General features: G+C 41.9%; 1 protein-coding gene across 3 annotated transcripts; it reads right to left on the reverse strand.

The window, feature by feature from the left end:
* Nucleotides 1-22: 22 nt before the first annotated feature.
* Nucleotides 23-22,801, reverse strand: foxk1 (forkhead box K1). Of its 3 annotated transcripts, none has more exons than XM_040023676.1 (10): nucleotides 22,104-22,801; nucleotides 8,533-8,745; nucleotides 3,508-3,706; nucleotides 3,233-3,379; nucleotides 2,923-3,116; nucleotides 2,796-2,801; nucleotides 2,495-2,667; nucleotides 2,169-2,405; nucleotides 1,389-1,559; nucleotides 23-983 (listed from the first exon to the last, which is right to left on the reverse strand). In XM_040023676.1, exons 1-10 carry the CDS (start codon nucleotides 22,547-22,549, stop codon nucleotides 751-753), a joined length of 2,019 nt encoding a protein of 672 aa, XP_039879610.1. In that variant the 5' UTR covers nucleotides 22,550-22,801; the 3' UTR covers nucleotides 23-750. The 3 variants fall into 3 exon arrangements, with proteins under 3 accessions (XP_039879610.1, XP_039879609.1, XP_039879611.1); XM_040023675.1 differs by having other exon boundaries at nucleotides 1,389-1,562; nucleotides 22,104-22,793; XM_040023677.1 differs by lacking the exon at nucleotides 2,796-2,801 and having other exon boundaries at nucleotides 1,389-1,562; nucleotides 22,104-22,785.
* Between the last annotated feature and the right edge of the window lie 421 nt (nucleotides 22,802-23,222).

Raw genomic sequence — 23,222 nt, forward strand, 5'->3', positions numbered from 1 at the left:
TCCAAAAACAACATACCTTTCTCTTTTTTTGCTTTTTGTTTGTTTGTTTTTTTTCTTTAAAGCGAAGGCAAGAAGAGAGACGTCTCGCATTCTGCTCTTTAAAATGAACGTCTGCCTTTTCTCGTCTGAGATGCCTTCTGTCTCGCTTTATCCTTGGAGAAGAGCCTCATGAAGAGTACAATCATATTCTTAAGTCTCCTGGGCCTTAACAACCTAGTGTGGGTGTATGCAGCTGAGTCCTCTCTAGCCTTCTGCCCACGACTGTACGAAACGACGCGATTCGTCGACTCTTAATGCTGACGGCCCTTTCTGTGGTCGCGGGCCGTTCGGATCTCACGTTCCCTGGTTTTACGTCAGGCAGCGACTCTAATGAGAAGCGCAGGAGAGGTGAGTTCTTTGGCCTGAGAGTGATAAGTAATGTATCTGCGATAATATCCAACATTCACGTAGTAAGAGTAGTGCTGAAATTATTTTATTATAATTAATAACCTTAAATCTGTGTATTGTCAGTGAATGATGGATTACATTTTTAAAAATTGTAATTCTAAAACTTTTTTTAAATTTCAGCACAAATTCCAAAGGCTTCCTCTACTTTTGACCGAAGTGTGTGTTCTTATGAATGAATTCCCTTCTGAGAGACCGCCTGTCGGCCATGTCGGCTACAGTCGTATCAAATAAGTATAAAAGGCGACGCGTTAAGGGGGCGATAGAGAGGCTGTCCACTGGGTATCTGGTGCGAGGCCCTGAGTTTTACTGCCTAGCGTCATGGGTTTGCGATGCCATGGCAACAATGACAGGCTGCTGACCGGGTGTGGCTTGATGCTGAGCAGATTCGGGGCCGCCATCGTCCTCCATCTTTGGCCGCTTGGCCTGGGGCTCGCCTGGTTGTCCAGCTAAAGTTTCTGCACTGGGCTGTCTGCTCACCAACACCGGAGGGGAGCTAGAGGCCTGAGCAGCCAAAATCTGCAGAGGACTACTCAGACCTGAACAGGACAAAACACGAAACAAGAAAATAAGCAAAGGATCGTTTTGTCCATTTGTGAAATGGTAAATGAACTGGTTTCTACTCTAGCTGAGCACTCAAAACACGTTTTACTGGTCATGTCACACAGAACTTTCTAGCCCAAGTGCCTTATCTAACATGTGCATGCATGTTAGATAAGGTGGTGAGCGGTTCAATATCTTGCTTTAAGACACTTCAACATGTATGCTGGAAAAGCTGGGGATCAAACCACTGACTGCTGATTAGTAGATGACCCGCACTGAGCCTCAAACCCCCAGCTGTGTGCTGTAAAGAGGTCGGCCTTTTTCTTGAATATAATGAAACCTTATTGTGTTTAAAGGACAAAAAATACCATCCAAAAAAGAAAGGAAAAAAAAAGTCTTACCAGATGCATTAGCAAGGCTGGTTGCTGTGACAACAGCAGCAGTGGTGTGTTTGCCATTCTGGGTAATGGGGCGAACGGGAAGTTGATGTAAACCTGGGGTCAGATTACGTGCTTCCCCGGCCTGCACCGCACTCTCCACAGTCTGGATCACTCGCTCTCTGGTCAGCTGGGCTTCTGAGGACAAAGCGTACGATTCAAACATGGGAACCCGTCAACAATCCAGCCAGATTTGGCTGCATTGGGTTGTTTTATCTCGTTTACACCGAAACACTAATGCAGTAATCAAACATTTGTCAGAATTTAGCATAATTTCCTAAATATCAGTTCACAGTATGCACCAGTTGGATGCTGTCCTGAAAATGCAGATCTTAAAAACATGACATAATGAGCCACAAAACACAATTTCACATGGATTTACACCAAACAAACCTCATCTCTTCAGGGAGAGTGATAAACGTGTCTGATTCTACAGCAAATGGAAATTAAGGTCACGAAACTCAGAGATTTGTTCATCATTTTGGCTACTGTCAGCTATACACGCTACAAGAAATATCTTGTGTTGCTTTGTGCAGTGAAGCTGAACAGTAAAGGTGTGACTGAGGAATAGCCCAGTATTCCCAGCACTGGACGGTAAAAACAAGGGGGCGTTAAGGATGTGAACAAGGCCACAACAGCTTTAAAGACTCGAATACACTTTCCTGTATATCACATTACAAAGGATTGCATCACGCAGAAAAAGCATTTCAAAAATAGATTCCCCCCCCCCTCAAACGGCCGTACCTCTGAGATCATTGTTGCCCTCTACTCCTCCAACAGCGCTGTACCCATTTGGAGGAACGCTGGTAACCACCCGCACCATGGTGACAGAGGGCTGAGAGGAGCTTTGGAACACATGGATGGGCTGGACTTGGCCACCGCCACCTGGAAGCAAAGCAAGGGCTTTCCCCGAGCCCGAGGACAGCGCTGTAGGGTGATGGGGAGTGGCCATGATGACAGGCTGAGCACTGACTGGGGAGCCTACGCAGAGGCAGACACAATTTACTTGATGTGTTTTAGCAAGCTCGTCATCTGCGGATCTTTGAAAGAGATTTTGTTTGTACGCTTACCTGGGGCGCTCTGAGAATACCTGTACTCAGGTACAGATGCCAGTTTGTTAGCCAGCTGTTCGTGGTGGTCGTGGGGGATAGGCGAGCCCTCCCTGCTCAGACACTCGGGAGTCTGCAGCCCGCTTGAAGGAGGAGAAAGAAGCCCCTGGTGGGTCGGGGATGCTGGAGCACTCCTAAATAACAAAATACAGAAAAAGCAGAGAAATCAAATAACTAACCAACAGACTTTTAGTAAGACATGCAGAGCTCCTTCCTGTCAGCACCCTCTACTCATTCAGGCAAACCTCAGAACCACACTTACTTTGTTCTGTCCAATCAAATGATCGCAAGGAGCAGAAGCAGAGAGAAGGGAGAGAGGGTTAACTGAATCATTGTGCGTGTCTGTGTGTGCAACTTGAAGGCCACGGATGACCCACTGCAAAGCCCACCTTGATGACAGGGGTCCAAACGGGGTCCTAAAGCAGGCCACCCCTCTTTGCCGTCTCTTCCTGAAGGCCTGCTCCACCAGCTTGGCCTCGGAGGCAGAATCCAGACGCCAAAAGCTTCCTTTCCCCGGCTCGTCCTGAGAGCGGGCCACTTTCAGGAAGTAGCGGTTCAGAGACAGATTGTGTCTGATTGAGTTCTTGAAAAAGGAAAAACGTTTTGTCACTGGACACAGAAGCATCAGTTTGAAAGAAGAGAAAGTTTCTTCCCAGCTTACTCGGGTAAAAGTTGTATTTCTAGACAAGACTACTGTACCTGCCAGCCCTTGTCTGCAGTGCGGTAGTAGGGGTAGTGTTTGGTGATGTATGCGTAGATGCCACTGAGAGTCAGCTGCTTGTCTTGGGCCGAGGAGATGGCCTGGACAATCAGCTGTGCATAGGAATAAGGTGGCTTGGACTCATCCTGGCCCAAAAAAAAAAGATAGACACGAGTCTAAATAAACATGCATTCATAATGGCACACTCAGCTTTTTTTCTAAGGTTAAACATTAACAGTCGATTTCTTAGAAGCAATCAGGCCTGGATGTTTACCCGGGGACTGTCACCACCAGCTGACTCCGCTCGCTGCTCACTCCCCCCACTTCTCTGCTCAGCAATACTTCGTCTCTGCTCAGAAACAGCCTTGGCAGCATATTCGGCTGCTAACTGGAGGTCGGAGGTGATGTTGCGTCCGTAGCGATACCCCGATGACCCCGCCCCGCGCGGACTAGCTGGACAGGAGTTGGGAACACTGGGAAAGAGAGAGAAATAGAGGAAAGGGTTACCACTATGGTTTATGGCTACATGAAAAATGACCCACATAAGATGAGAGGCTTAATCTTGCAGTCAGTACAATACTTGTTTCACAGGCTTACAGTCACATTAACAACTGTAACTCAGCACACAGACAAGACAAGCCAGATTTTACCTGATAATTACATTAACTTCTCCAAGAACACAGAATTACAAAGGGATTACTATTGCAAAAAGGTAATTAGATTGTTGTTACTTTCCCGTAAGCATGCTGCATTACTAAACCGTGATTTTGTTTGTGAGAGTGTCTCATGACTATGACGTGCGAGCGTGCGACGTCCGTGGTAGCAACAGATGTGTGTAGATCAACAGTGGATAATATGGAGTGCGGGAGAGAGTACAACCGTGCAGCGTAACTCTGCGTGGGAAGAAAACTTCTTTCTACCGTGAAAAATTAAACTTCAAATCTAAGCAAGCACCAAGGACGCTGCCACGGGAATGTGAAATTCACAGAGGAACCCCACATCTTCCCACTGACATGGCCACTGTGGCACCGGGCAAACCTCCACCTGCCCCACTCCTGCTAAACAGGTGAAAATTGATTAAAGAGCAACAGGACTTAGTGCTGTTGAATCTCTGATTTAGTTAAATGTTTGCTGTGTTTTACTTGCATCTATTTAAAAGAATGAGTGAAAACACAACATATTATTTTATTTTATTTTATATGATGGAATATGCAGAAAATAGGTTTAAAAATTTTAAACAAATTTCTTGCATATAATTACATTTTTGCTTGATGTAATGTGCATGAAGTTAAAAGATTAAAACTGATGAAACTAATTTTTAAAAGAGACTTTTTCATTTGATTCCATTTTATATGATGGATTATTCAGAAAAAACTGAACTGGGCTGAAAGGTCTACAGTTTTATTACCTGTTCGGGTTGTGTATCATGTTTTTAAAAGTAAAAAAGTGACAAATGAAAAACTGCCTCGCTGATCCACATGTACTGGTCTTGTCCCAGTCTTGTTCAGTTCTGGACAGAGGTTTTCCATGTCCAGGATTATCAGTGTGATGCTGGCCCCTTTCTTGCTCTGTTTGGCATCAGTGGGAATGAGGTGCTTCTACTGGCCTCTAAAAGACAGGCGCTATCATTCTGTGCCCTGTTGGCCCCTCCCACTCACAAACAGTGGTTATACGACCTCATGTCATGTCTAAAACTGGAAAAAATAAGACATTTGCTCCAAAATTCTTTCATTTTTTTTTTAATTTTTCAAATTTCAAAGCATGTGGGGTCCTTTTCTGATGCATTTCAAAATCTATAAGAATTTTTCAAGTGCATTCACTTTTGTCTGTGTGCAACTCCCTCATGTCAGGTGTGGAAATACAGCGTACAGGTCTAGGGCAGTGACCTGGGTGGGAATGAATGGGATTATTTTGCAGGGACTATTATATCCGGGGAAATATTTTATTTATATATTTTTTTCTTTATTTCACCCCCCCACTTTTTTCTTTTTAAACATTTTACAGCCTCAAGTGTACGGGCTAATGACCCCAAATGTAAAAATCATCTGTAATCCTTCTCTTCTCCTTTTGTTTATATGTATAAAGGAAAAACTGTTAAAAAAAAACATACAAACAATGTCGTTTTATTACAAGTAACTACGTAATAACGTAACTAATTACTTTTGAAAATAAGTAATCAGTAAAGTAATGGGATTACTTTCTTGGAGAAGTAATCAGTAATCAGTAACTAATTACTATTTTCAAGTAACTTGACCAACACTGGTGTCAAGCTCATACACCGGTCATTTCCAGCAGGTGTGTGTGTGTAGACAGCAAAATCTGACAGTTCAGTCATTTCAAGATTTTATTAGTAAATCCTTAAAACCATAATTATGTCAGAGTGCAAAATGAAGACTACACGATGTAATAGTGAGGAGTAACTAAAGTGTACAGCGTGAAGGCCTGTTGAAGCATTTCTAATCTTCATTTTACATTTTGCATTTAACATTTGTAAGATAAGCATTTTTAAATTTTGTTCATTATTTACCATTTCTACGAAATTTGAATAGGACTGGAAAAACACAAAAGAATAAGAATCCACACCTCAGAGTAAAGCAAAACACACAAAAGAGAGACGTGAACTAACTGTCATGAAATGATGTCCTTGGCCACTTCATGTGGTTCCCAGTAAAACTTAAAGCAACTGTTTCATTGTCAACCCTCGCCTCAAATGATTTACAAATGTAGTGTTTACAAAGATCATCGCCAGGCTGATATTAAAGTCCAGTAATAGTTATTTTCCTATATATCCATACTGACATTTATAATGGCTAATAAACAGAAATAAAAAAAGTAAAGAAGAGATGGAAGAAATACCCTTCGAGCACGTTACAGCGCTGATGTGGTCCAGTTTTTAAACCAGAGGGCAACGTGTTTGGAAAAGCTGCAAACAACCAGCTCATTCGAGCGCAAACAAATAATCTACTCTTTGTTGTGACAATGAAACAAGTTTATTTTTCAAGTCATGTAAATATATGTGTTAGTAAAGACTCAGAAATAACTACACATGACAAATGTTAAGAAAATAAGATTAAATGTCATGTGTCAGAAAGAAAGAAAAAATATTGGCCAATATATCAGATTTCTTAAATCACCAAATATTGGTATCAGTATCAGCCTTCAGATCTTATACTGGTTGAGTCATAAAAGGCTTTGCCTTACACACAAGAACTAGATCTGAAAAAGGAAAAAAAAACAGAAACACACAACAATGACCATAAATACATTAATTATTAACTCGGCTTTATCTGCTGCTGTTGTGAAAGAGAGACAGAGAGCACAAGGAAATCCCAGCAACTTCTCATACAGTACACACCTGCTTCTGTTAGTAAAGTAAACAATGGTTTCTGGGAGAGTCAGTAAGCTTTGATTTGCCTCTAGCAACAAAGAGCCACGGATACAGACGGGGGGGGGGGGGGGGGGGGGGGGGGGGGGGGTGTGTTTTTAGTTTGTGGCTGGAGGAACTAGGCTGCAGGCTCTGTTTTCATAAACTCAGAGCTGAAAAATGAATACGGACTAACACAAACATATTTTTGTACTTTTCGGAAGTACAAAAAATACTGAAATCTGTATCCATCAGTCTGCTAGGACTTTGTTATTTGTGCCTCCACGGGGGAGCAAGGGTCATCTTTGCTTTCCCCCGGACACTCTTAAAACAACCATCCCCCCGCGGGCCACGTGCACGAGGCCCAGCATTACAAGAGTGCATGCTGGCAGAGAAAGGAGAGTGCGATTTTACGCTGTGCATTTAAGTTGCCAAGCAGGAAAAGTCACTCTTAGCACCCTGTAAGAGGGACCACGTGCTTTGACACAATACTCTTCCGCCATACACATCGGTGTGTATGTACCAGGAAGGCTGGCCCGACTATGTGCCCGAAAAAGGCCACGGTGAGAGCGGCGCAGAAATGTTTGAGCGAGCGTCTTTAGTGTCTGTAGTGTGTCTGTAGTGTTTCCACGTGTGAGAGAACAGGAGCTGAGGGTTGAGTGGGAGCACAGGGGGCTCGGAAAAGGAAACCACTAATGGACGGGAAAACGGCCCACAAGCAAAACAATCTGCCCTCGATAGCCAATCGCAGGCTTCGAAGCGGCAGCCATCCCATATAAGGCAAGCACGCGCGCTGACATTGGTGGGGATGCATGATGCAAAGGCAGAGAGAGACCACCAGAGGGCACGCACAGCTCCGTCGAACACTCACACATGACGTGTATATTTACAGAGCACAGATTTCTTTTAAACATCTGCCTTCACAGCCTATGAAACTCAAGCTTTCTCTCTCTGAGTGCAGATACAAGCACATCTTCAGCTAGAGTGCATGTCAGCAGCGCACAAGACACTACACTTTTGTTTCACAAAAAAGAAACTAACAGCTCATCTGAGAACTTTCATTGTACACCCAGCTTTGTTTTAAAACTCCTCCAACAGATCCTCCTCTCTCACTGATACCATTTACATAAATAAGACACCGAAAAAAAGATTTTTTAAAAAGCGTTTGTATTTAATTTACTCATTTCTTTTTTATTCTTTTTGGTTACTGTCTCCTGTTTCTTTTTATACAAGTACTGTCTGCATACTTACGCGACCTCTTCCACTACAGTACAAGCTTTAATAATTAACCAGATAATACGATAATATAAATTTTATTATCCGGTTAATACAAGTAAATCGGTCTTATTGAGACATCCAAAATCTAAAGGTATGTTTTGATCAAATTTGACCAAAAAGTGAAACTGAGGATACATCCTGTATATTTCTCTTTCACTGAAGTTTTGTTAGATTTCCAAGTTCATAAAATTGTTTCTGCTTCCAAGTCGATTTTTTCTTTTTGTTTTAGTTAACTATTTTATCCCCACATCTCGCTTTTAGTTTGATTTAACTATAAGAAACGTGGTTGTTAACGCATTCACGTTACACACCGACACCAGGAGGAGACACAAACTCTGCATCTCAGGGGTGTTCAGCTAATTTTAGAGAATTCACCATAAAACACGAGCCAAATCAAAGCGTGTGCTATAGTGACCGTTTGGGAAATAAGGGAGCAGCTAAAAGTACCTCTAATACTAATCAATACTTATGGGAAAATAAATGTTTTCTTAATTATTGGGGATTGAATGAAAAGGCGCATTGAACTAGTTTGGCAAGAATTCCTTCCAAAGAAAAACATCCTCCTGCTTTAACTGCAAATCCGGATGGCCTACTTTGCATTTATGAACGCTGCTTGAATTGATCAGCGTCCACGTGATTGTGTGTCTGGTGGCTTACCTGATGGTGCCTGTGGGTGAGGGCAGCGGAGAGCCAAACGCCCTCATGTGCTCTTCGTGCTGCTGCGCCGTGGGAATGCTGATTTTAAGAGGAGAAATTTGGGGCAGAAGCGAGCGAGCGGGAGACTGCTGCTCCCTCTCCCGGTGCTCCTCAACCTCCAGGAGTGACATGAACTGGATCTTGATCGCCGTGCTGGGAAAACGAAACATGCACCTAAAGAGCAGCAGGGAAGGGGAGGACCACAGGACGGAGAGAAAACAAAGCAAAAAAGAGAGATGATGTCATGTTGGTTCAACCAAACAGTAAAGCATTAAAACATTAACAGATCAGCACTTCAGAGTTGATCTGTTAATGACAATTTAAACATTTCCTGAGCAACTAAGTAACTTTTATTGCAGGGGGAGATGGTGAGATATGACTGCATTTGAGAAGAAAAAAAAACAGCTAAATGACAGGTGGTGACATTGTTTTGTCAACCAACATCTCCAAGGGCAAGAATAAACATTCAAACTTGACATCATTACACGTTTTACGGCAAAACACAAACACCCGTGCAGATCTCCCTTAATAATAAATCATAATGAGACTGCACTTCCCACGTATCTACAGGGGTTTGTTTACATTTCAAACAATATCACACCACCTCTTGTGGATAAAAACCTCGACAAAGCTCCCCAGGCCTGCACCTCCTTTTCTATTCTGCTTTTAAACAGGTCTGAACAACCTCCTCAATAAAAAGCGAGGATCAGTCACAGGTCCACGTTAGTTCAAGCCTAAACAAAGCTAATTACATATGTGAGGGATTTGCTAAATGTTTTACAATGGAAACTTAATGATTGGTGACTGGTTGTTTCAATTTCCTCCCAACTGACTCTGGCAGCAGGGTCGTGTCTTTACTGCACCCTTTCTGATCTCACGGCAAAGACACTGAAGCCCCGTTAATTCTACAAAAGAAAGGAAATATCCACAAAGGATCAGAGTGTTGAAAGATGTTCCAGACACACCAGTCTGATAGAGAGAAAAAAATTACATGGAGAGAGAGAGAAAAAGATGAAGCGTTCTTCCTGAAAACCGGCAGCTGTCACTGGATTCTTGAAAACACTGCTCACAGCTGTTTTGGCCTATAGTGCTCCATCCTCCAGCACCAGGTGCCCGGGCACAGATAGCACGAGGCCCTGCGGCAGCCCTGCAGAAGCTACAGCTTTTGACAGCTGAGGCAGAAAAGACGCATTCAGCAAACAAAAGGAAAAAAAAGAAAAACATCTTTCTTCTGTCCTTCAGCTCAATGTCAGACAGGCAGAGAGAAAAAACTCACAGGACAGTTTGACTCGATTTCACTAAAGTAAACAGAAAACCTGGAACAAGCTTGAGTAGTTAAACTGGACCAAGAGTTAGCTTCTTAAGCAGCAGCAGTAGTAGTCTACTGTGTGGATGCATTACTCCAGCTAGCTAATTTAGGACTTATTAAGGAGCTAAACAAATGTAAGATATGGAGGAAAATGGGGAACATGGCTACTGTCTGAAACAGGACTGTGCACTAGGGGTGGGCGATATATCAAATATACTCGATGTATCGCGAGGTTTTCCACATACGATGGTTAAAGTGGCTTTATCATAACCATCGAGTATAAGTTGCCATGCAAATAACTGTGCTGTCTGCATGCAATTCACTCAAGTTTTTTTAATCCCACACGCTGCCAATGCGCACAATTTCCTACCCGGCACACTGAGCTGAGCATAGGTGTTTATATTTCACCAGATGGAGAAAAAAATACGGTGACAGCGCGAGTTTCAGATGAGCGAGAGAAAAGACACTTCGCTGTCGTTTGGATTTCACAGGAAGGAACAAAATTCTGTAATTTGCAAAACATGCCAACTATTGTCGTAGCAGTACCACGAATTTATTCCACTGCAAAATTAAGACCGTTTTAAACTCTGCATGTGAACATCTCCCCACAGACCAAAGAAAAAGTTAAATAAACCAGCTGTGATACCTGTGACTGTTCTTGGTCATCCGTTTTTCCATAGTCACCTTCTAGACTTTTGTTTCTATAATTTGAGGAAGTCTTGTACAATTTTATGTTAAAAGCAAAAAAAAAAGCACCTATTTAGTTTTAGTTATGTTTTTTTGTCTCATGAATTAGTGCTTGAGCTCCTTTTTTGTTGCTATGAGCTTTTGTTTGTTAAAGGTCTAATGTTGACCACAGAAAGAGATTTATGGTCATAGTTTTGTCATTTGTGAAAACAGTCTGTGTGCAACTAATGGTTTAAAAAAATGGTTAAAATAGAACATTTCGATTAATTTTTAATTTTTTGTATTCAAGTCAACACTGAACGGTTGCTTTGAATAAGTACACAAGTACAATTTTAGGTACTATATGGTTGAAAATGGTTTGAAGGTTAGTTAAACTTACCATGATATATATCATGTATCGTGATACAGCCAAAAAATATTGCAATATCAAATTTTCCTCGCCAGCCCTGCTGTGCACTTCATAGTCAAGCTGTGGCAAACAAATGTTGTGTTCAAATAAATCTGCATAATAAATAAGGCAAGTTTGTGTTTTTTTTCAACAAAACTGTTTAATACATCATGTTTTTTCTAAAGTCTGCGAGTAATTATGTTAAATAATCTTGATCTAAATGCTGACCAAATTAATTGTGACCAATCAGTCCCAGCTTGCAGCAACAACACAGTAATTTTTCAAGATAAAAGTCAATACATGGCAGATATCACCAAATTATAAATCTATAGATTTTATTGCGCGTTTCAAGTGATGCTGACCACAGAGGAAAGATTGATTGGTGCCCCTCTGTCTGCACTCTGTGCTTCTTGTCACAGAGACTTAATTGGAGGCTGACAAACTGATTATGAGATGTGACATTGGGATAAATCATTGGAATGGTATATGGAAATGTGTCCCAAAGAATAGATGAATGACATTGCAGTCAATCCATCAACTGATGCACACATGGATATAAAACAGGAAACATTATATTCAAATACATTCTGACGCCTACATTCTGATGAGATTGGAATTATTTAAAAGTTCTATGTTTGATCCATTTAATCGATTTTCATGCTCTTTGGAATTAAAAATTTACTAATGCTACACTAAATTTATTTTTGTGTCAAGTTCTTACCAATATTCAAAGCGGAGCAACAGACACCTTACCATTACATCAGTCCTTCAATCAGACCTAAAACACCATGTTAACACAAATAAATTCAATACAATTTGGAAATAAACTGGATATTAATTAAATAAACAGGCTTTAAGCATCAACTAAGTGTTGTTTGATATTCTTTATAAATACCGTGCTACCCTTCAGCCTCCGAGTAGACATACCTGTGTTATAAATGTGAAAATTCTCTGATTTTCAGAAAGGTTGACCTCTGACCTTGAAGTCAAGGTCACTGAGATGTTAACTTAACAGAGTTTTTCAGTAAATGCAACCATTGCTTTGATTTGAAAATTTTACGTTGCCTCCTATACACATACACATATATGTATATTTGGTTAATTAGCAACCAAGGTCTATTTGGTACAACTTTAGCAAGCACTTGGATTGCATTTTGAACAGATCTATTATAAATTTTATCTTGATTTAACTTCTGATTTTTACCTATTTAGAATTGCAGGTTAAATATTTTCTTATGTGTTTAAGTCTCAGTGAAATGAAGATGGAGAGGAAGGTGGGGAGAGAGAGCTGGAGAAGCCATGCAGCGAAAGGCCGCTGGTCAGCTAAACTGTCGAGCTTTTTCCTTCATTTTCCATACAGTCCGTGTATCTCACCTTGTTGGGTTTGTCTAATAAGCCACTTAACATTCAAGCAAAACAAAAAACACAAAAAACCCTACAAAGGAAGTTCAACATAACCGGGCTTCTTTCTTTGTGTTAGCAGACTCGACAAAACCTAAACCCCAAGATTGAGTAATTGTTACCACAACTTATTAACTTTCTCTGTTAAGAGAAGCTTTCTGCTTCAGACTCTGCATGCTCATGTGAAAGAAGAAGAAGAAAAAAATAATAATAATAAAAAAAAAAAAAGGTGCATTTCACAGGTCACGTGACTTCTTCCACACACAAAAAATGATTGCTCTGAATGCTGCCTACTCCAGGGAAAACGGAAGAGAAAATGATGATTAAAAATCTATAAAGACCATAAAAACACTACAAATAAGACAAAAACTTAATGGTGCAGAAAATTGTTAATCTTTGAATTTATCACACATAGCATTAAAATAAACCAAGGAATTATTTTATCACTGAGTGCGCTCTCAGTGCACATTATTTTTAAGGTGACGGCTGCATATCGGAGCTCTGAAACTTTAAACTGGAGCCATTTAAACGTTAGCTTACTGTGCCACAGCGTAACAATGGAGACGTGGGAATTTAGTTTGTCACAAATCAAAGTGAAATTAGTTTTATATATCTGGTGTGTGTTCTATGTTCCAATTCCAGTGGTGTAAAAGAGACTTAGCAGCAGATTAGAATCAAGTACAACAACATTTATACTTTTTCTGCTTCACCAAATAAATACATGCATTCCTGTGAAATGCACTGTTTGTGTTACAGTCACTGGTTTTAGTAGGTACAGCTTAACAATTTGGACATGTAACACACATTTTCAGAGTATTGGATTTAAAACATGCTGTAAATGAGAGAATCAGTGAAAACATGGCACTTCCAGACATTTTTTAACAGAAACTCAGAACATAACCTGCTCCTGACCATGTTATATGCTTAACATCGGTAACCACGGTGATTTAACCAGGTAAAAAGAGAGCCACTTTCATGACACAGAAAACACGACACAGCTCGCTAAGCCATCAATTAGGGCTGCCACAAACAATTATTATTTTTGCGATTATAGAATTATCATTAGCTTACAGCTTTAAGTGTTTAAGGTATGTGCTAACTAAAAATAAAGACAAGATGATAGTTTATTGAATTTAAATGAAATTTGCAGATTGTTTCGGAGAAGTTTAATAAACGCAGCCGTCTGCTCCTTGCTATCTAAAATATAACGGGACACCGGAGTATATTCTGGAGCATCTCACACTTCTGATAATCAGTTGCCTGCTTGACGTTTATTCAGCTGTGTAAAAACTATAACTTTCATCTCAGCCAAAACCGATTTACTCAGGAACAAATAAAATACTGAAAACAGCCAAACAATAACATTTTTAAAGTTATCTAAAGTTGACTTATATATCGTGTTTAAACCTGAGTAGCGAAAGATGGCGGTGGGGTTGAAAACGATTTGCCGGGAGTCAGTGGTGCTCACGGGCTAGTGTAGCTGACCGGCTAGCTATCAGCTGGTGGAACCCCCTGCTAGCTATCGAGCGGGTGGGTACCGCCGCCCGAAACCCGCCGAAGCGCTTTTTAAAAATAGGTGGATAACAAAAATACAACTCAATACTTTGTAACATAACCTTTGTTGGCAATAACAGAGGTCAAACGTTTACTATAGGTCTGTACCAGGTTTGCACACACAGTAGCTGGTATTTTGACCCATTCCTCCATGCAGATCTTCTCGAGAGCAGTGATGTTTTGGGGCTGTCGCCGAGCAACACGGACTTTCAACTCCCGCCACAGATTTTCTATGGGGTTGAGGTCTGGAGACTGGCTAGGCCACTCCAGGACTTTCAAATGCTTCTTACGGAGCCACTCCTTTGTTGCCCGGGCGGTGTGTTTTGGATCATTGTCATGTTGGAAGACCCAGCCTTGTTTCATCTTCAAAGTTCTCACTGATGGAAGGAGGTTTTGGCTCAAAATCTCACGATACATGGCCCCATTCATTCTGTCCTTAACACGGATCAGTCATCCTGTCCCCTTGGCAGAAAAACAGCCCCATAGCATGATGTTTCCACCCCCATGCTTCACAGTGGGTATGGTGTTCTTGGGATGCAACTCAGTATTCTTCTTCCTCCAAACACGACGAGTTGAGTTTATACCAAAAAGTTCTACTTTGGTTTCATCTGACCACATGACATTCTCCCAATCCTCTGCTGTATCGTCCATGTGCTCTCTGGCAAACTTCAGACGGGCCTGGACATGCACTGGCTTCAGCAGCGGAACACGTCTGGCACTGCGGGATTTGATTCCCTGCCGTTGTAGTGTGTTACTGATGGTGACCTTTGTTACTTTGGTCCCAGCTCTCTGCAGGTCATTCACCAGGTCCCCCCGTGTGGTTCTGGGATCTTTGCTCACCGTTCTCATGATCATTTTGACCCCACGGGATGAGATCTTGCGTGGAGCCCCAGATCGAGGGAGATTATCAGTGGTCTTGTATGTCTTCCATTTTCTGATGATTGCTCCCACAGTTGATTTTTTCACACCAAGCTGCTTGCCTATTGTAGATTCACTCTTCCCAGTCTGGTGCAGGTCTACAATACTTTTCCTGGTGTCCTTCGAAAGCTCTTTGGTCTTGGCCATGGCGGAGTTTGGAGTCTGACTGTTTGAGGCTGTGGACAGGTGTCTTTTATACAGATGATGAGTTCAAACAGGTGCCATTCATACAGGTAACGAGTGGGGGACAGAAAAGCTTCTTACAGAAGACGTTACAGGTCTGTGAGAGCCAGAGATTTTCCTTGTTTGAGGTGACCAAATACTTATTTTCCACCCTGATTTGCGAATAAATTCTTTACAAATCCTACCATGTGAATTCATGGATTTTTTTTTTCACATTCTGTCTCTCACAGTTGAAGTGTACCTCTGGTGCAAATTACTGACCTCTGTCATCCTTTTAAGTGGGGGAACTTGCACAATCGGTGGCTGACTAAATACTTTTTTGCCCCACTGTATGTGGTGTCTTGATAAACTGAGCAGATATTTGAGGTTTACACAGCAACATTCCCGCCTGAAAATATGTTAAACGTTTATTTTGTGACCCAGAAAGAATAATAAGAGTAACATTAACGGTGTGCTCACACCGAACGCAATGGATGCGAACAAAAACGCCCCAAACGCCCCTAATTTGACGCATGCACATTCACGCCTCAACGTGTGTCCAAGAAAAATCCATCGCGCGTGAACCGGAAATGTGGGAGGAATGTGGGAGGAAGTTGTGCCAGACGGTATCTTTGCAAGATGGCAGCTGTCGAGCTAACGCTTGAAGAGAGAGTCTCCCTTCTCTATTTACTGTGGAGAGCAGAGCAGCGGCGTAAAAGACGTCCTCGCCGTACCTGGGTCCATCAGGTCCTCCAGAGGCGTGAGCAGTTTGGTGAGTTTCACCATTTGCTCCAGGAGCTGCGCCTGGATGACGGCCGATTCCAGCGATATCACCGTCTTCCCCTCGCCCAGTTTGAGGACCTGCTTTCCCGCGTCGGTCCCAGAATCGCCCGCCTAGACACCAATTACAGGCGCTCAATCCCACCTGCAGAGCGCCTGTCCATCTGCCTGAGGTTAGTAAAAGTGTTTAATATGGTAGTCCTTTATTATTTAATTTGATTTATGCTGTTATCAGTGTTTGCAATGATAGCATGGCTGTGGGGTCATATCAATGTATGCGCTCGGTATTTGCTGATATCAAACTGTAGCATTAGGACCACTGAGTTAACCTTTGTAGTGATACTCCTTTTTATTTAGACCTGGTTTAATTCTGGGATAGTTGAATATTTGTATATAATCACCGCAGACTGTTTTAGATTATATCTAAAATATATCATGTAATTATCCTTATAATTACAAAATGTTTTATGTAAGATTTATGTTTTGTAATTTGTAATTTTGGAATTTCAATAATGTATTTTGTAACTGCAGTACACATAATACTCATTTTAAACAATTTTGTCCAGGTTCCTTGCCACCGGGGACTCCTTCAGGACCATCGCGTTCGGTTTTCGAGTTGGTGTGTCCACGGTGAGCCAGATCATCCCCCAGGTAGCGACGGCCATCTGGGACTGTCTAGTGGACGATTTCATGGCTGTGCCTTCACCTGGAGACTGGCGGTCCATCACAGAGGGATTCCAGGAGCGCTGGAACTTCCCTCTGTGCTGTGGAGCTCTGGATGGGAAGCACGTCCAGACAAAGGCACCCCATATATCATAGGAGACACACACATTGATATACACTAAATATTTATTCCATTTCTTTTTTGTGGTGCCCAAATTTATGCACCTGCTTGATTTTGTTTAAACAATTATTGCACACTTTCTGTAAATCCAGTGAACTTCTTTTCACTTCTCAAATATCACTGTGTGTGTCTCCTATATGATGTATTTAACTGACATTTTTTATTGTAACAACCAACGATTTATACAGGAAAATGATGGCTATTAACAATGTTGCCCAAACTTTTGCATCCCACTGTATTAGTATATTTTGTCATTAGTATAATATGAAATAAATTCTACATGTGTCAAGTCGTGTGCCAACGTTTGCTGTGTAGTAGAACTGAGACATTAGTCATTATAAAAATTTATTTGAAATAATATTAAAATTCTCACACAGAAATATATTTTATATATTTATGTTTAATGTTTTTCTAAGTATTTACAGAGAGACAGGAATAAAAAAGGACCAGCTGCTCTCCAGAGCAGGAACAAGGCTGAGGAGGAAATGCTCCATTGGAGATTGGTGTGGCCTCTTCAGGGACTCCAGGATGGCCAGCTCCACCGCCGATGGACCGTCCTGGGACCCGTCCCTCATCTGCCTCGGAGCTGTCCTCCTCTGCGGGCCTGTAAAACAGCACAAAACACAAAGAAATGAGAAGGCTGCTACTAGATTTTAATTTCAACATTGAAAAAAACCAAACAGGATATAATCAGATTGGTTGTAGACATTTAGTAAAGGTGATCACAAGGGAATCCCACCGAGTAAAAAGCTATCAGTGCTTGCTGTACATCTGATGCTACAATTGTGGTGCAGGAGCTCAGGGACTGGGGAGCCAGGAGAAGCAACAGGGGATGCTCTGCTGCAGAATCAGTTGGTTCTATCAATACAGTATTAAATGTTAACAGGTTGAATATAATAATCATAGAGTAGACAGTGGTCCCTCATTTATTGCAGCAGGAGTTCTCAGAATAACTAGCCCCTGGTCACGCACTTTATACACTTTTTTCCCCACACATGAACATTAGTCACAGTTCTCACAAGTTGATTCTCAAAGTGCAAACCTTTGTAGACTGCAAAACGTAAAAGTATTATTATGCCGCGTTTTGTCTTCATCTGCCTGCCACTTTCGTGCGCCTTTTTCCCCTCACGGTGCAGGTGTCTATTTATAATGAGGGTCATAGTTATGGGTGTTTTTGTGCTGTTTTTTCTATTGGACGTGATGGTTATCAAAACCAAACGTGATAAATTTGGCAAGCGCAGGAGACACGGCACGGAGCAGATTTGTCAATCAGGCTGCAGAATGCAATGCTGTACTGTGCAATAAAAAATCAGCGAAAAAGCGAAGCAGTGACGGATGAGCGGGACCACTGTGTGCTGTTTATTAATAAACAATAAAATATATTCCTAAATGACAACATGCATAAAAGCAGAACGGTATTTGTACGTCAGTGGGAAAATAGCGGTGGCTTGCTAGCTTTTGTGCGGCTTCCCCAGGTCAGTGAAAACTTTCAAAAGAGAAATGAATGAACTTACCAGGTTGCCCGATCTCTTCACATATCTTCCTCCAAGCTCGGTCCTTTATATTCCTGTCTCGGTACAGAAAGCAGCTGGTGTCGTACAGCTCCGGGTTGTTTGCTACGGCATTGATTAGCCTTCCCTCCATTGAAGTATGAAGAGCTTTGGCTGGATCTGCCCCTTTGACCTAGGACACAGCCACGTCACCAACATTGGTTGTCGCGGCGCGATTTGACGCTGGAGTTCAGATTTTTCCAACTCGAGCGGTAGACGCGTAACGCGCGTCTGCACAAAATGCAACACAAAAACTCACGCGCGTGTTTTTACTCGCAAGTCAAGCGCGCCAGACGCGCTACACTGACACGCGTTTCACGCGTTTTGGCGACGCAAATCTGCTTCCGAATTTTCGCGGGACCCGCAATCGCGTGTCATCGCGCTTTTCCATTGACTTTACATGTAAAGCTGACACTCTATTCGCGTCCATCGCGTTCAGTGTGAACACACCCCGAACTCTCCCACGGCATGCATTTTTAATTTCTCTTTGATATTTGGGCATATTGGGGCCCGATGAATGTAAAAACAAAGAATCACCAGATTTTATTTTTACCTTATTTTTGTTTCTAAGAAAAATAAGAGCCACATATGAGGATATTCATTTAAAATTTTGATAGAACAGTGGCAGTACAACGTCCTCGTGAGTGGATATCAGGCCCTTGTAGAGGAAAATTGAGTATTTTGGTCTAAATAACCCAAAATGTGATGTCCACATATGTGGACGCCAGGTCCTAGGAGGTTAAAACTAACTAGCTGCCGCCATTGTTGGAAACTGAGCAGGGGCGCGATGGGTCGCTATGAATTCTGGGACAGTTTCTTCTTCTTCGGGTTTAGCGGCAGCTGGCATCCTTGTGCATGCAGTGCTGCCATCTTCTGTTTCAGTCCGTTATTACACTCTTAAATCCTACTACTTATTCCTGCGTCTTTTGGGATCTTACAAAGCTTCAAACGACGTGTCGGCTATTAAATTAGTCGTCGATGATTTTGATAGTCGACGTAATCGTGACAGCCCTACCATCAATCTGGCTTTATAGTGTCAGTGTTGTGTCAACACATAACAGAGAACCTAGCAAAGAAACCATTTTGAATTCTACCTTTAGGCACTTTGTCACTAGCAGCATGTTGCAAAAAAAAAAACAAAAACAAAAAAAACATGATTTGTTCTAATTTCTTTAGCTGAATGTATGAAAAGTGCCAAAGATAACAGTTTGTCTGGATATAGAATATTTTTTTAAAAACTAGGTGATCCCCAAAGATCTATCTGCAGCAGAAAGCAGTATTTGAAAGCCGTGTCGTTTAAAAAAAAAAAAAAAGTAAAAATAGGAAGAAAAATTTGCAGGATCTGAGCGATGCACAGTTGATGCATCTACTGTTCACTGAAGCCTCATTAGAAGTGGTCTCAGTGGAAGGGTGGATATCAAGAAGGCATTCTTTAAAAAAGGCAAAACTGGGAGAAAAGGGTGAGGATTGCCAAATTACAGAAGAACTAGACTTATAAAAACAAATCAGTGGCAACAGGTCTTACGAAGTGATGAAATCAAATTTGAAATTTGAGGTTCAATCAGTATGCATGGAGGAGGTCAGGAGGGAGATACAGCATTTAATGTCTACAGCATGGTGAAGGCTCTGTCATGGTTTGACAACAGTGTTAGAGATCTTGTTTGAAATTATGGAACTATGAACACAGAAAAGAACCATCAGATTTTGATCCACCATGCAATACCATCTGGAAAGCATCTGATTGACAGTGGCTTCATTTTTCAGCATGGCAATGATCTCAAACACATGCTAATGCAGTAAAAGCATACCCAGATAGAAAAGCGCACAATGAAAAACTCTCAGTCATGGACTGGCCTCCCCAGAGCTGAACCTTAATATTATTGAAGCAGTGTGGGAGCATATTGACAGAGAATATAATAAAACAAAGCCAAAATCTAAGGAAAAGCTTTGAATGCCATGTAAGAAGCCTGGAGAAATATTCCTGAAGACTACTTAAAGAAATCAGAAGAAAACTGCCTTAGAAAACAGACTGTTGAAGAATAAAGGTGGTCATATCATGACTTTTCAAGTTGTTAAAATTGCACAAACTCAAAAACAGAGTTTCCAATTATTGAAACCTGCAAACATACATGGAAATAAATCATATGAGGCAAAAACAGCCTCATATGATTTATTTCCATGTATGTTTGCAGGTTTCAATAATTCTCAGCCCCCATTTACCATTTTCATTGGAAAACAAACAAATGAAGAGTGCTCAAGTCTTTTGCACAGTCCTGTATAAATTGATAAATTACTATACACGAGTGGCAATATGTAGCTGATAAAACACAAAACAAAAGCAAAATTAAATTTACTTTTTTAATCTAACCAATCATTTTAGTCACTTTTTTGGGAAAGTTGCACAGCATTTGTTTGCTCAAGCTTCTTACATTAAAGTGTTTGTTGCTGCTTCTGCCTTATATAAGGGTAAACTGAATTTTAGAGCAGAATTTGAAGGACTTTTTTTGCTAATAGTTTAATTTTTTTTTCCTTTGAGAAAATTAATTCTAATAAGCCACTATCGTTTGTTTAGATCTGCACTTAATCTAGCTCAGTCTTTTTTTTTTTAATTAAATGTCTTTTTCCTCAGCAGTATCATAATGAAATTAATTTGCAAATCATGACAATGAAGAGAAATTGTTGTCTTTCATATTTTAACTCGGCGCAGTTTCGCTAGCTCTGTAATCTCGAGAAAACCCTCCAGGGCCAAAGCAAACTGTGGCCTTGGCTCGCAAGTCAGTGTTTACTTCGTCATGTGCGCCTGCAGCGAGGATATCGCCCCAGTCTGCACTTCCGGTTCAATAACCGACACACCCCCAAACAGTGTTTCGAGCCAATCAGAGAAGACAAAGACACCCCCCACCCAAACACACTCATACTGCCTCCACCCTATGATTGACACACACACAAAACCGAAGATTTCCGTTTGTAAGCTTGCAACTGTACTAAACAAACCAGTGAAAGCAACGTGTATAAACGCGACAGCTCTGCAACCGCAGTGGAAAAAAAAAAAAGCTACATTCCACTGTACCCGAGATATACAACAAAAAAAAGAGGAAAAACGTGTTTCAAGTTTCAATATTTACCAAAAAACTCCCGTCTTCCTCGAAGAACCGTGAGATGACATGTCTGGGATGCGTTTGTTTACATTAATGTTTACGTGACACGTCGGCCAATAGTCTGAGAGCTAGTAGCGAGCATAATCACTCAGAAGCTACAAGGTGTGCTGATTCGTTTATTTTGAAAATTAGATTACTTTAGAAAGTTATTTCAAAGACAATATAACACGCCGTACTTATGCAAAAACACCAACCAGTTGCAGCACTTCGAAAGAAAAAAAATAATTTACTAACTGCTTATGCTTGTCAGCAGGCCGGGGAAATGCAGCTAGGTTTGCTAACGGCTAAAACTAGCTAGACTGATTCACTCATTCAGCGGGTTGAAGGTAAAGCTGAAGGGGTCCACTAAGAACATCCGGGCAAACTGAATATTAATTGAATATGACAACATAACATCGCTGTGAGTTACACTGGAGACCTGACAACTTATCGTGTTCCACCTTTACTGTCCAGACCTAGGCTGCCATTACTATGCAACACCAATCCGCTCTGGTAGGGGTGTCTTGACAAACTTTGTACCCCGGACAGGATAGGTGTCCCGTTTGGCCCTGTCATCGTGGAGGTCGTTTTGTATTAATGTTCTCCCCGTCAGTGTTCAGAAATCTATTCGTGAGACTAACGTGGGTTTACAATTGATTCGTTTTATTGTTTGAAGTAACCGCTAGACCTCCACTGTTAATGCATAAAATAAACTTTAGTGTGAGAAGCCCTGCGACGTCCAGCCACCGTGTTATCACGGGAAGCCTGACTGCAGCGGCTAGGCTTAGCTGACCGCACTCACTCTCTGGGTAGCGGCAGTGGTGGCGCCCCTCTTCGCTGGAAGACCCCGTCCACGAATACACCGTTCTTGCCCAGGCACCGGAGGGAAAAACCACTCGCCTCGTCGTAGGTGATCTGCAGGTGCCGTCGGGAAATGAAACTCGAGTGACCCATGTTGATGTCCACGGAGCCGTGAGAAGAGTTCCGGCCTATGGTGACCGTCCTTTGGCGCATGACATACTCAAAGTCCCGGCCCTCGAGCCTGGCCAGGGCCTGCGGAGGAGTAGAAGCGAGCCGCACGGGAAGAATCCCGGCGTCTATGCGGGCATCCATCACCGGAGGACCCAGAAGGGCGAACGAGGGCTGGTGAAAGGTGTGCGAGGTCACCGCGACGCGCACCGGGCTGCACGGAGCCGACTGTAAAGCTAGCAGGGCTCGAGCCCCGGTGTCATCCCGGTAGTCTGCCATCTTCTTTTGGAGGGTCAACACACTCGCACGCGCACACACTTAACTTCTCGCACACACAGAGTTGCAACGTGAGAGTTTTCGGCCAGGGAACTTGTTCACTCCGTGGCTGACGAACAACATGGAGTCCGGCTCAGTGGAAGAACAGGAGCGGAGTCTCCGGGAACCGGACTGGTGCTGCGTTCAGGGACACGTCGTCATAAGCTCACTTGACTGTCACACAGCAACTGAAAAGCGACAGCACACACTATGTTGGCGTACCTTAAAGTAATATCACTTTCACCGTTTCACTAAAGGTTTCAGTGAGAAATATTTAATCCGACATCATGTGACGGTTCAAACATGTGCTAAAAGATCTGTTTAGTGCTACGCATTGATCTTTTTGGTTCAACCCTCTGTGAAATGCACTAAATAACGATTTCCTTGTATTTAACGATTCCGAAATGCCCAAAGTTTGAAAAAAAAGAAGGAAAAAAACATTTTGCACTTGAAACTGAAAGTAATTTGTGTGATTTCTTTGCTTTGTTCCCCATTCTTTAGTTTCTAGTCTAGCCCTGTAGTCTAAAACTGTGTTTTCATTTCACTTTTTTTTTTTTTTTTAAAACACGATTTTTATTGGTTTATTAGGCTGTGGGGTTTTTTTTCCATTACCGTTTTTGTAATCTTACCTTTGTTT

The sequence above is a fragment of the Simochromis diagramma genome, unplaced genomic scaffold (genome assembly GCF_900408965.1).
Source record: "Simochromis diagramma unplaced genomic scaffold, fSimDia1.1 OVJJ01000302.1, whole genome shotgun sequence".
NCBI classification, from domain to species: domain Eukaryota; kingdom Metazoa; phylum Chordata; class Actinopteri; order Cichliformes; family Cichlidae; genus Simochromis; species Simochromis diagramma.

Excerpts from the sequence above, each read along its gene's own strand:
- foxk1 (XM_040023675.1), bottom strand. The coding sequence starts at position 22,549 with ATGGCAGACTACCGGGATGACACCGGGGCTCGAGCCCTGCTAGCTTTA. Across the intron at positions 8,746-22,103 it reads CCACTGCCGCTACCCAGAGA|GTGCATGTTTCGTTTTCCCA; the intron begins GTGAGTGCGGTC and ends GCTGCTCTTTAG. Across the intron at positions 3,380-3,507 it reads CTGGTGGTGACAGTCCCCGG|GATGAGTCCAAGCCACCTTA; the intron begins GTAAACATCCAG and ends TTTTTGGGCCAG.